This window comes from Platalea leucorodia, assembly GCF_965183815.1.
Source record: "Platalea leucorodia genome assembly, chromosome: 4".
NCBI lineage: Eukaryota > Metazoa > Chordata > Aves > Pelecaniformes > Threskiornithidae > Platalea > Platalea leucorodia.
This window is the reverse complement of record NC_138826.1, coordinates 13,886,987-13,900,761: the sequence shown is the minus strand read 5'-3', so window position 1 is coordinate 13,900,761 and position 13,775 is coordinate 13,886,987. Positions and strand designations below refer to the sequence as shown.

At 43.0% G+C, this 13,775-nt stretch overlaps 1 protein-coding gene across 1 annotated transcript in view; it reads left to right on the top strand.

Annotated features, from left to right (window-relative positions):
- Positions 1-13,775, top strand: part of SORCS3 (sortilin related VPS10 domain containing receptor 3) — a gene marked incomplete at both ends in the record, with an annotated part of 312,909 nt that overhangs the window by 138,177 nt on the left and 160,957 nt on the right. The window contains one exon of the mRNA XM_082311355.1: positions 12,439-12,538. Within this exon, the coding sequence (XP_082167481.1) occupies positions 12,439-12,538 (100 nt within the window). The remainder of the gene's footprint in view (positions 1-12,438; positions 12,539-13,775) is intronic.

Sequence of the window (13,775 nt, the reverse complement as noted above, 5' to 3'; positions counted from 1 at the left end):
AAATTTCAACAGGTTTATTTTCCCAAGACCAAGTGTTTTGTGTTAGAAGAGCTTCTGAGTGCCAAGTGCAAAAGATGACGGGAAAAGGAGGCTTTTCTGGGGTAAAATTAAGCTTGAACCAACTGTGGTTTGAAAGATATGAGGCAGTGAGGTCTTAGGGTATGATAGTGCAGGAATGATCAATTGTGTGCTTTCTCAGCTGCCCACAACTCACAAGCAGTTGGTGGGGAAGAGCGGGATCCCCATGTTGAGCATCTGCCGTGTGGATCACAGTCATTTATTAAACTTGATAATAAACAGCAAGCTTATCTCTTTGGAAAGTCTGTGTAGACACAAGCTCAGACCCCAGTGTCTGCATTTTGAAGACATGCTAACTAGAATCGAGGCTGTTAATCCTCGTGCTCAGGGAATGAATAAGACTCACACTCAACCAGTGCTAGTATGAAATATCTACATGCAGTATAGCACTGAATTTAACTGTATTATGAGAGGCTTAATCCAGTTGCTGATCTGACTGTTGCCGAAGCCAAGAAACTGGGTGACAGATGACTGGTTTCTTAAATTTTTGCACTTATATCCCTGTCCTTATATTTCTCAACCAAAATTCTTTGCTCTCAGGAACTAGGAGACAATGTAGTGGTATAACCTGACTGTCTGGATGAGGACGGAAGAGAGTCGTTTGGGACCATTCAGAACAACCTTAGCTTACTGCCCAGGGACCCAGCTGTATAACCAGGCCACCCTGCAAAGCAAGCGGTGCAGCCTACATAAAGGCATTGTCAGCTGTGTAATCCAGCCTGAGAGCTCCTTCTGTCTTGTGAATTATGATGTCAGTGTTATGAGATGCTCAAAAATGTTAGTGTATGGTTCAGAAAGCTGGGAGGGTTTGCGTGGATATTTCAGTGGTAACTAGAATGGATAAGCCTCAAAGGATTCAGGAATGGGCTGATTTTATGTTTTGTTTCATTTATTTATTTATTTATCATATTGAAAGAGAGCTTGTACTGGAGACTGTTCTGGTGGAAAAATATCATTACAAAAAACCTGTTCAGAGCAATAGTAACCTGTGACTTATTTGTGTTCTTTTATGGCTTCAAATTCTCTTTGCTTCTTAAGAAAACCAAACTTGCACTATTGCTTTGTCTTGTCCATGCAGGTTGAAAGTTCTGAAGTTTCTTAGAAATGCAGAATTCTCACAAATGCAAAATGCTAGCATCCTCTTGTTAATGTTGCTATTACTCTGTATGTTTATAGATATCCATAGGTATAGTGGATCCTGACCTTTATTGTGTAAAATTGTGTAGATCTGCCAATATTATTCATTCACTTGAATGTAATAGGGTCACATTGACTTGAACTAATTGGGGATCTGGTGCTGTCTTATTAGTTGTAGAAAAGTAGCATTAGAGGTTTTCAGTCATATTGTGACTGAAAGTAAAGATATGTTCCTAAGTCTAGAAGGGAATTCTTGCATTGACAGTCCTCAATGGTCTCAGGTGGCTGCATCTCATGAGCTTTTTTTTGGGGGGGGGGGGGGAACAGTAAGAGCCAATCTTTTCCCAGGAAGCTAAGTTAACTAAATGGGAAACTGGAGCGCTGAGGAGCCTTGCTTGGGGTCAGGCAGGATTTCTGTGGTATTTATGTTCAGGTCGTGTGGGTGTGCTGCGGGGGGCATTAATCTTTGTAAGCCACAAGAAGGGGAGTTGCAGGTAGACATAAGGCTTGTGGGAGATGGGTCAGCTGAGGTAGGGAATGGAACATGTTGCAGACTGACTGTAAAAGTTGGTTTGGGAATTGTCTGCAATTTTTAATATCTGTGTCTGTGTCTAAGGAACTAGACTAAACTACCTCTGTCACTGCCCTCTTTTAACTACATCAGTTTTCCAAAGATTTGCTCATAGTTTGAAAAAGTTAACATGCCTTGCGTTATATTAGAGATGACTCAAGTTCATCTAATGTCCCCACAGTACTGCTTACCACTGATCCCAAAACAGGCAGTGTCAAAGGCATTTCAGGTAAACCCTGGCCACAGCCACCATCCCAGGGGGCATGAATGGACACTGATGTTGGTATTCCCAGCTGAGAAACCGAAATTTGAGTCACCTGTCCCCCTCTTTTAGAAGGGTGAGGTGACTTACTGTCAGGGTAGTTTGTATTGCCCAGTGTGTACTTATTCTCTGAGTGGTCAGAAAGACTTCTTTGTCATCCACATCTAGTACAGAAATACAGAGTCTAGTGATGGGGCAGTTCCATAGTCTTCCCTTGACATTTTGTTCAATACACACTTAAGGGGAGTTCCAGTTTAAAAGCACCTAGTAGCATGGATGATAAATTGAACCTCTGCAATTCCTTCAGAAAATCCTACATTCAAAGTGCTTTCCTTTTGCTACAAAATAATGCAAATTAAAATGATTATCTACTTAAGAGAATCATTACAGAAGCATTTTTAGCTGTAGTAATAAAAGTAGAAAAGAGCTTGGGAAGGGCCTTGTTTCTAGTTAATAATCTAATTAATATCTGGTTAATTAATGAGGCTTTGTCATCAAAGACTCCTTTTATCTTTGAGGCTATTAAAGTGTCCCCTAGACCAAATTTCTTGACTGTGTCTTGATAAGGACATCTTTGCTGAGTCAGTCGAGTGCTTGGAATCAAATCAGTATGCTGCCTTATCAGGGATGCATAAAACACCTCTTTGGAAAATTAGAATACATCAGAATCAAGAACACGATAAATATGTCAGATCTTTTAGACAGTACAAATGGGAAGTGAGTAATGATGAGGTGTAGTTCTTCAAAGCTATGCAAAAGTAATGCTTTTACATAGATTTCACAGTAGTGAAATGACCAGAGTAGAAAAAGGAGAGGCCTTTGTGAAGCCAGACTGTCTTAGCTCCAGATTGCCCCTGTTTCATGGCAACTGAACTGTGTCTTGGGTGGTGTCTGCAGGGATGTGGTGTCCGAGTCTCAGGTCAGAAGCAGTAAGATGATGATTCAGATTCTGATGTCCTTGCTGAGGCTGCTGATGTGCGTATTACATGATGCCTGTATAGCTTTCATGTTTGTGCTTCTGTGAGGTACAGTTTCTACCAGTGAGCATCGACTTTGCCAGGCCACGATAAGGATTGCCAGCAGGTCATCAATGGTGTAATGGGGCAAGCATGCAATGAAAGGAAGCGCTTACCCCAGCTTTTGAGGAGATGGCATTTCACATTTCCTCAGGTCTTTGTTTGTATTCTCGATTCTGCCAGCAACCATTGGGAAATCCATATCACATTTTTCTGCTTGTCTCTGCTGTCTTCACTTTGTAATGCTATATAGTGTGTATGGCACAGTGGAGGCCTGATATCGTTTGGCACCTACTTCTAGTAGTAATTGTCATACATATCCACACAGAATAACAACATTTAAAACATAAAGCACCAGCACATTACGACAAATGATGAACTTTTGATCTCAGGCGGATGACTGAGGTCCTTCCCTTCATTTGTACTGCCAGCTCAGTGCATGAACTTTTCTAATCCATTTAGTGTGAGATACACCTTGCCTTGTTCTAGCCATCTGACAGTTGAGTGTGTGTTGGTTGCTCTGGTATCCCTTTACATTGAAGGGAGGAAGACACCTTAAGAGAGCAACACATCCTCACCTATTTTAGGATGAATGAATCATTCTCTGAAGTGAACATTCTCTGTCTATAGTTAGAGAGAAAATGTGGACAGGCTTGGGAGCCAGAGCTAAACACCTAGTTTGTAGGTAGCTAAATTTAAGATGAGATAAACGGCCATGGTATAGAGAAGATGGGAATCTTACTTATAGCTGGGGAATTAGAGTTATTTTAGTATCACAGTAGGAGGCATCAATCTTGTTACTTTTATGTCTCCTTATTGTGGACTATTCTGCAGAAGAATATAAAGTGATGCTTAGTAACTACTACACCTGTAGCCTGCTGATGGTGAATGCTATTTAGACACCCAATGGCACATTGTTCTGGATAGTCAGTGATTGCTGGGGATATCCAAAGCACCACTGTGTTCCTACAGAATAAGCAGAACAAGAATGATGCAAACGTATGGCTTTCAAGTTAGTCCCCACCATACCTGTAGGCTAAATATACAAACCCTACATCTCCAGAGACAGTTCATGCCCATCTGAGTAGTCATCTCTACTAAGGAATGACTGGTGTGAGCAGTCCCCCTGCCTTGTGGGAGGGTGATCAAATGAAACACTGATGAGCAACCAGCCACTAGAAATGTGACAGATATTCACATCTCCTGTGCTTTGTTGCCCATAAATCCAGAGGTGGAATATTCTGTATCTTTTTGTCCAACCTCTGAGACACCCAGAGTCCTCCCAAAGGCTCATATTGAATAAACAAGAGAGGATACCTTTCCTGAAAAAATAAAACCAGAGAAGAATCTGCAAGAAAAAAAGATGAAGCCGGTGTTCCTAGTTAACTCCTCTCTCCTTCATTTTGAACTGTGAATCACAATGACTAATGCATCATGGCAGCTCATTTTGCCTTGCCAGTCTCCACTGTACATTGTAAATTGAAATTTATCAACAAAGGTCATCTTCAAGTCTTTCAGATGTTTGGTGATGGGAATTGTCATTAATCAAAAAAGAAAGGGGGTGGAGGAAGGGTGCTGGTATCATAATAGAAATTGGGGTGGGTATTCTGCTGTTTAGATGACATGCAAACTAAAAGGAAAAAAATAATTTTCCAAGAGAAATTATCAAAACTATGATCTGCTTGAACTTCATTTTCCCCAGTGGGATCTCTGGTTTTAGGTACTTTTTAAACTTTGTGGAACTGAAAGTCCCCTAGAACTGATGCGTTATGTTTTCAGAAGTACTGAGGATGTAAAACCTTGCGTAGGATGGCAGAAAGTGGTTTTATTCAGGTCTTTTTAATTACTCTGGGTTTTTGCTGATATACTTGGATAGTTGATTTTTTCAAGAAAGATCTTCCTGTTGAAGATTGGTCTCTGAGGCATCCATGACAAAAGATGTAATTGAACTAGAAAGAGTAGTCATAGGATGATCAGAGATGTGAATAAGTTGTACAAGGAATGGCTAAATAAATGAGGAGTCTTCAGACTGGAAAAAAATCTGTGGGGAATATGACAACAGTCAGTGCAATCACAAATGGCAGCATGGGGCTCCATGGTTTCATTCTTGTTAAGTGGTAGCAGTGGGCTCTGAAATATATTATCAATTTAAAACAAAAGGGAGCGTCTCTTCATACAGCACACAGTTGTGGTGTTTAATAACACGTGATAATGAAGTTGCCAAGTTACCCTGTGGGGTTAGACAGATTTATAGAACTAAAAGCCCACTGATGTCTCTTGCACACAAAGGCATCATCTTCAATTTAGGAAGTCCGTGATATTGCTGTAGGCTGGGAAAATACACCAGGAAGCAGTACCATATGCTTTCTCAGTTTCTGTTCACTTCCTCAGACTTTCATTGTTGTCCATAGTTTTCTTTAGTGGGGTGGGGACAAAGGGAGGCAGTTGTTTCTGTTTGTACCTGTAAAATATTCTGACTTTATATTTATTACAGTCACTCTAGAATCACGGTTGGGTAAAAGTAAGATCTCAGCACAGAAAATGTTGTGCTCTGCTGTCGTGGTTTAACCCCAGCCAGCAACTAAGCACCACGCAGCCGCTCGCTCACTCCCCACCAGTGGGATGGGGGAGAGAATCAGAAGGGTAAAAGGGAGGAAACTCGTGGGTTGAGACAAAAACAGTTTAATAATTGAAGTAAAATAAATTAGAACAGTTAAATAGGCAAAGCAAAAACCGTGCACGCAAACAAAGCAAAACAAGGAATTCATTCACTGCTTCCCATCGGCAGGCAGGTGTTCAGCCCTCCCCAGGAAAGCAGGGCTCCATCACGCGTAATGGTTACTTGGGAAGACAAACGCCATCATACCCAATGTCCCCCCTTCCTTCTTTTTCCCCCAGCTTATATACTGAGCATGACGTCATATGGTATGGAATAGCCCTTGGGCCAGTCTGGGTCAGCCCTCCCCCCGGCTGTGCCCCCTCCCAGCTTCTTGCGCTCCCGGCGGAGCAGGGGAAGCTGAAAAGTCCTCGACCAGTGTGAGCGCCACTTAGCACCTATTTAGAGACAGCTTAGCACTACTTAGCAAGAACCAAAGCATCAGTGTATCATCGACATTGTTCTCATCCTAAACCCAAAACACAGCCCCATACCGGCTACCGAGACGAAAATTAACTCTATCCCAGCTGAAACCAGGACATCTGCTAAGTGAAAGATTCACAGAGTACAGATACTTGGATTTCCTTGGTTAGTAAGTAGGCACAGTCCAACATGGCTATTGTTTTTTTGTATGTTTGGGCTTTTTGTTTGAGTTGGGTTTTGCCTTTTTTTTTTTTTTTTTTTTTTTTTTTTTTTTTTTTTTTGGTGTCAGAAAAAAGTGTCTTTTTGTGTGACCAGATCCACCAGACAGGCTTGCACTGGTGAGAGTGGCTCTTTCTGGGAACTGCCTCATTGTAAGTGAAATTAGGCTCCACTGTTGCAGGCTGGGAGCTGGACCTGGGCTCCCCTGGTTGCCTTGAGGTTGGGAATGATATAGTCCTGGAGAGGCAGAGAAGGAGAGCCTGGGGAGCTGGGCTAGCGGTGATGGGTGGCACCACATCCACTGCTTCTGGAGGAGCATTTTAGACTTGCACTCATTCCCTGCCTTGGCAGTGGTAGTGGTCACCCTGCCTTTCTAGAGCTCCAGCTGGGGCTGGATTAGCTGCAGGGCCAATTCTGTGTTTCTATCCCAGGCATTTGGCTGCCCAAGGCAGACTCTGGCTTTGTCTGAGCTCATAAGCAGCCATAAGAGAAGAAAAGTTGCTTTTCTCTTTTGTATCTAAATATGAAAAATGCTTTGGGAGTGGAGGATGTTCAGCCAACAACAGCCATGGTACCAAAAGCCAGGAACTAGTCTAAAATGTTCAACAAGGAAGAAAAAGAATAATCTCAAAGAGTTCAGAGAGGCAGGGCCAGAGCATGCTAAATGACTGATATCCTTTCGAAGAGGAGCAGCCCTCTGCCCTGCCTGCAAGTTAGTGGGACCAGCTTCCCACATGGTGCAGTAATTGTTGTGTGGTTGGCCTGGTTCCTGATTTAGGACTCTGTGCTCCAGTAAGAACCCGTTTAGCCACTTGGTGCAAAGCACTGTGGTGGGGTTAGCGCTGAGCCAGCTTTCGTCCGAGTCCTGAACCACTTAGGAACATTAGAGTAGCTGGCCAAAGGGGTTTACAGTTGGGGCTGCTGCAGGGGGTGGGTCTCTTCTCAGTGTGTCATAGCTTCAGATAGGCCTTTATCTCAGGGACGACAATTTGAGGGCGAGGAAGGGGAAGGGAGAGATGGAAACAAATTGTTTCACAAGCAATGGAAGTTTGGCAGCCTGACTTCTTGTGTTGTGCAGTTGGGTTCTTTGTAGTGTATTAATATGTGAGCTGCACTTGAATGTTTTCCTGCATCTGGATGTTCAGAGAGATGTGCCTGCTCTTATGTCTCATGGGATTTGGTTTCATGCTGTAGCTTTTCTCTGAGTGCTAATAAGTTTGCTCTCCTTTTGCTGGCTGCTGGTTTTCATGAAACTTACAGAAACTTAGCTCCTCTTGGGTTTTTGTTTTGCTGTCAAACTGGGAGAAAATTGGCCAATGGGTAAAAACAAGAAGTTGTCTGGGGGGTATGGAGAGAAAGGCACGCTGCAGGAAGACAGTTGCAGGCACACAAGAAGAGAAGCAAATGTTAATCTGAGCTCTGTGTGTTCCTGTTGCTCTCTGAAGTGCACAGAGAATCAGGATGTTCTCCTGCTCATTTAAGTGGAGCTGTGCCCCCACGCGGTTCTCAATGTGGGGCTGCAGGTGTGTGTAGCGGGACTCTGATCTGGAGATGAATGCATAAGCTTTAGTATCTTAGGAAAAAGACTGAGAATCTAAAATCAAGACCATACCTGCTCCTTCTCCACACACGGTCGGGGAGAGTCACAGACGCAGAGGAGAAGTCCCCTGACAGGAGAGTTGGTGGCACATGTACACTCCAGGAGGTTGACTTGTCCTTCCCAGCCATCCAGTGCCAGCATTTGCAGCTCTTTTGCTCCTGAGAGACTGATACATATTTTATAACCTGTCTCCATAGCTGAGTCGCTGAGACTGCAAACAAACAAAACCTCCTTTCTCTGCCTGACAAAGCCCTGAGATGGAAACCATCCGAGAGGAGGACTCCTCTAAAAGCTATTCAGATGGCATTCTCTCTGCCTCTCCACACCTCTACTTCATATCCTTGGGATGAGCAAGTCTTATCACAATATTAAAGTCTGCTGACTCAGGCCTGTTTGTCAGAATCACAGGGAAGCTCAGGCTCAGACCTACAGGAACAAGATGGATTTTGTTAGCTCTCGGTGCACTGAGTTATGACCAGGTTTGATAGAGAGAAGCTTCTCTGCCTGGGTGTGCCTCTTGAGCCCTGCTCTGCCAGACTGTGAGACAACACTTGCAGCAATGATTAAAACAGGTCGTAGCTCATCAGGGAGTGCAGTGGAATCAAGCAGGTGATTTTCTTTCCCAATGGTTTATAATATAATACGATTATGGGAGAATTTACAGTCTCCCAATAAATTAATTACATTATAAACCTTGCTTTACCAAAGGGAATATGTAGAATTTGGTGCCACAGCCTCTTCAGGGAAAGCCCACATTTATTTGGTTATATGAATATGACATTTGTGTTACACTGGATCAAGTGTTTCTTTATGTTAATGAAGACTAGCAAAGAGATTCTTCCTCATGGCTGGTAGGAACTGCTAGTTATAAAAACCAAAAAGCTGAATTGGAGTAGACAAAGGTCCATTCGAGGCTGGGCTACACCTTAGGTTTTATTGCTTTTCACTATGCAGCCTTTCTTGGGGTACTGCCAGCATCTTGGTTTGCAGGATGGAAAGCAGGATAGAGGGGACAATGAAATGCTGTAAGATCAATGTATAAGGACGTGTGGGACAAAATGCATGGACTGAGCTTTTACAGGCTTTGTATATATAGCCAGAGTCCATTCCACACTGTAACAATCTCTGTGCTACCAGCGGTGTAATGAGGTGCAACAATTTGTTTTATGAAAGCATCGTTAATAACATTTTTATGTATGCACGTGTGTGTGTATGTGGTTAGAAGCAATCTGCAAATATCAAGTTGAGGCTGAAGGCAATAAGAGCCTACCAACATGATGAGACTCCAGTGATGGAGCTTCAGTGGAGCAACCCAGAGGAGAACCAGCTAGGCAGGATCAGTTGGCCATAAAAGGCCCAACCAAAGTTAAAGCAGGCATTTGGGGCGTGTGCCTCATAGAAAGGGTGTTTTGTATCACTCTTTTGCCATTTTGGTATAACTACAACCTTTCTTCCTCTCCACTCCTTTAATAATGTGCTTCAAAGAGGATCCTGTTCTGACCAGAGGAATGGGAGAAAACATGGTATCCAGTCTACCTGTAGTGTCAAACAACTGTAAGGACATGTGGGCTAGTTAGTTTGCAGTTAGAAGTCTTTGACTGCAAAGATAAGTAATTAGTAAAGGAGAAGGGTTCAAGTTAAGATTAAAAGCTGAGCCAAAACTGTTCTGTTCTACCTGTGGGTCACATCTCTTCAAATGTTCAGGCTTGGGTTGCTAAAATTAGGCTGCCAATTTTTTTTTTTTTTTTTTTTTTTTTTGTAAATACTTGTTTTCAAATTAGGCAGTTTGGTGGTAGGAGTTTAGCAGGTCTGAGTATAAAGCCATACGCTACATGATTATAGAGGCTGAAATGGCTAATTGTAGATGCCTGCTTTTGAAAAAACGAACCATTACCTATGCAAGCTTTCAGTTTCTTCATCTCTAGAATAGAGATAATATTTCCCAGTATGGCCCTTGGGACTTTGTTAGTTCGAATGGATTAACACAAGACAAAAGCTTCAGGTTCTTTGAATGGGAAAGTGCTATGGAAATACAGTATATTATTGTGATACCCTTTGAGACGTTTCTGTGAAGCCAGTGGTGACTGTCATGATAATAAAGAAAGCCTTAGAGAAGCTAACAAAATAATGATCCTACTTCCTTTCTAGCTATTCTTTGAAAGGGCAAATGCAATGAGTGATAATGGTTTAATGAGAAAGAGTCATTAGGGCATCCAGTCTGCATCTTTAGAAGTGCAAGGCATTTTGGGAGATCTGAAAATGACTCGGAGAACAAAACCAAAGTAGCTCTGTCAGAATATTAAACTGTTATTTGTATTCTCTTTGAATGCTGATTGAAACCAGTGATCTCTTTCCCTGGCTGGTGGCTGGTACATGTGTAGTCCTGGATGTGGCTTGTTCGGAACTTCAGTGCTGTTGGAAGGGTGAGATCAGGGAAGTACCTCAGTGCTTGTCCTCTGCGTGTTACCCTCTGCTTAGAGCTTAGTGTTACCTGAGGATTCCTGACCTGTTGAATTTGCATGTATAGGAGGCCTTGTGCAGTGGAATTAATTGGCCTGGATTATTCAGTTTTATTAATCAAGCTGCTTCAGTTTCAGGCTTGGCTGGAGGGGGAAAGCTGCTAGGTTTTTTGAGTGGTGTTGATACCTAGCGAGACAAGAGCTTCAGATTCTTTGCATGGGAAAGTGCTATGGAAATACAGTACCTTATTGTAATATCCTTTGGGACATCTCTGTGAAGCCCAGTGAGTATCAATACTATGCATTAGTACAAAAGAGTATTAAGTGTAAATAGAGCTAGTATTAGCTCTATTTTAGTATTAAAGAGCTAAACCAGAACACAAGGAAGTTGCTTAAGACTTCAAGCACCCCTGACTGCTGAGTGTTCAAAGGAGGAAGGTTTGTTAAACCCATTTAAGGAAAGAACCAGTTTGCAAATCATTGAGGAATTGTTCTTGAAAGATGCACAGAAGCAAACGTGCTGGAGCCACATCAGTGATAAAACAAGCTTTTGACTTCATGGGTCAAAACTTGGAAGCCTGAAACCAGCCGTCTGGTTTTGTGGCATGGCCTTTTTGGTGTCATTCTGGACTCCACTCACCTCAGCAGTGAGGAAACCAGTGGAGCCGGGTGCAGATTCTGGCACTGCTCAGTTTCTGCAGCCAGTTGAGTGGGAGCCTGGAGCTGCTGGGCGCAGCAGCACTGTTCAGTGTGATGCCAGAAGTGTGGCTTGGGCCATTTCTCTGCCAGATGGACAAGAAGCAGAGGATGGGTCTCAGGCAGAATGACAAAGCTGCAGATGCTGGAGGCTTGCTGAACTTAGAAAAGAAAATTACTGGAGCTAGTTACTGGGAAAGGCATTGAATTGCTACACGTTCTCTAATCATCTGTTTATTAAAAAGTGTGATTAGAGAGGAGGGCAGGGGGCATGAATTCTCATCTTAATAAAATCACAGGTATGTCCAGGTAGGCTTTTTGTGACCGTCTTTCCTTGTCCACCTGATAAGGATTGTGTGTGCTCTGTCCATGTGATAGAAGCCATGTAGGGTCAGGAGCCATGCTCTCCCCACTGTTTGGATGGGTTGGGTGGGCTTTTCATGCAGGTTGTGACACCCCTCCTAAAGCAAGCTGGTGCTGACCACTCTTCAGGTGTGGGATCCTGTACTAGGTAGCTATTGATTTGTTCTGGTAGGAAAAATGTTGTTTTTTTAGGAAAAGCAGAGTACGAAAACAGCAGAGAAACAAGCAGGGCAAAGTGAGGTTTCAAACATGCCCACAAATGAGGAGGAGGAAGCTACAGAAAACCCTCTGTGACGAAGCAGCCCTTTTCCCCAGTCACGAATGGGTAATACCACCCCCAGATCATCTGCTCCTCTGGGTGGGATTTGCTAGTGCAGGGGCCTGAATCTGTCTCTCTAACTCAGAAAAATTAAATGCCTGGCACCAAGTAGGATGGGGGTGACTGAGGACTCAAGATGCCAGTTTAGACACATTTTTATCTAGACATGAGTTCAGCTGTTACAATTCTGAGCCACATTTGGATCCCCATCTCCAAGTCAAAAATCAGCCTACTTAAATAAAATTGTTTTTGATGGGTTTAATTTGGATTCTTCTGTTGGATTTCTCTGAAAAGAGAATTTGTGCTAAGGATGCTGCTGAGATCAGAGTCCTCTCATGCACATATCATTTGGAATCCCACACTGGCATATGAGAGCAGAGCCTGCCCCCAAAGTCCATCTTTACGGATGCACCACAGCTCCCCAGGTGCATAGGATCAATTGATGCAGAGACAGGCCCTGCCCCAAAGGACTCAAGTTTTCTTCTCTTTTCTGGTGGCCACCCTGAATGAAGCACAAAAGGTAGAGTATTAAGGGTAATAATCCTCAAGCTGTAACTTTGAGCATCTGTTCACACAGTCATTTCCTTCCCCTCAGCTCTAATAACCACATAAACTCTTTTTGTCTCCTCTTTTCTCCAGGTCAACAGACTATGGCACTACCTATGAAAAGCTAAATGACAAAGTAGGCCTGAAGACTGTGCTGAGCTACCTTTATGTCAGTCCCACTAACAAGAGGAAGGTAAGGGAGAGCTATCGAGCTGGTAGCTATAGAAACAAAATTACAGCATTCTGTTCATTCTGAGAGGAATTATGAACCTAAAGTGAAATCCGTTGGTAATTCACAAGAGCTTGAATTTGCTGTCTAAGTTGCACTAGTGCAATTCCATGGAATCCAGTAGAACTATGCCTATTTTACTTGTGGTGGGGAATGGAGCACTAAATCTCCTGATGCATGTGTTAGAGAAATACAAGGGTTACTTTTATTTGCTTCTGACTGTTACACCTTTAAAGAAGCTGAACTCACGCAAATGTTTCTGGGACTCTTGCTTACACCGTCTTTGGCTAGTACACCTCTCCCTGCCTTCTCTGTCATCTCATTATTAGAACTACTGAGTAAAAGGCATTTATTTCTGCATTTGACTCTTTTCCCCTTTATGCTTTCCCTAGATAGAAGTTGGAGGTAAAGATGTAAATGACATTTTCATTGGTTACATCATGTAAGGGGGCTGAAAGCAGAATATGCTGGGGAGAGTGGGTGGGAGACCTAAGATTTGATTTGAATGTGTAGGAGAGAAGATGAGGTCATAGCTTTCAAACCCCCTGCTCACGCTTCCCACGTGATGCAATTAGGGCTGCAGCTGGCTCACAGAATGCAGCCCAGGAGTTACTACGCAGTGCCTTTTTCGTTTAAAATTATTGCCTGTGTTGATTCAAGGGAGGTAGTGGGACAAAGACGCTTTCAGCTACCCACAGAAATCAACGTGGGAGGGCTGCAGCATGTAGCTAATTGCTGGCAGTGGAGTTGTGTTTGGATGGGGTGCAGCCCTTTCAGCTTGATCACTTCCAAACTGCCCATCTCCTGTCTCCATCGATAGGCTTCCAAACTAGTATTTTGCTACTTGTACTGTTCTTATTACTACTATTGTCTTTTCCATTACTGGACAGTCTATGGAGGTTTCAGGATTGATGTTTATTTCAGTGTATGCAACCTTAAGGCAGTTATAGCTCTGATAACTATCGGCAACAATACGTGTGTGTTTGGATGTATAGAGGAGAGGAAGAGTGCAGTGGGCAGGGGTCAGCTTATATTTTTTCTGATGCAGAAGCTGAATTATTGTGGCAACTACCTTGACTTCTTTTTTTCTGAGCAAAATGGAATGAAGATGTTTTGCAATGATCTCTCCTGGCCTTCACACCCCTCCCATATCCAATATTGTGGGCACTGAAGAGTTAATTCTTCTTCATTCTGTTTCCAG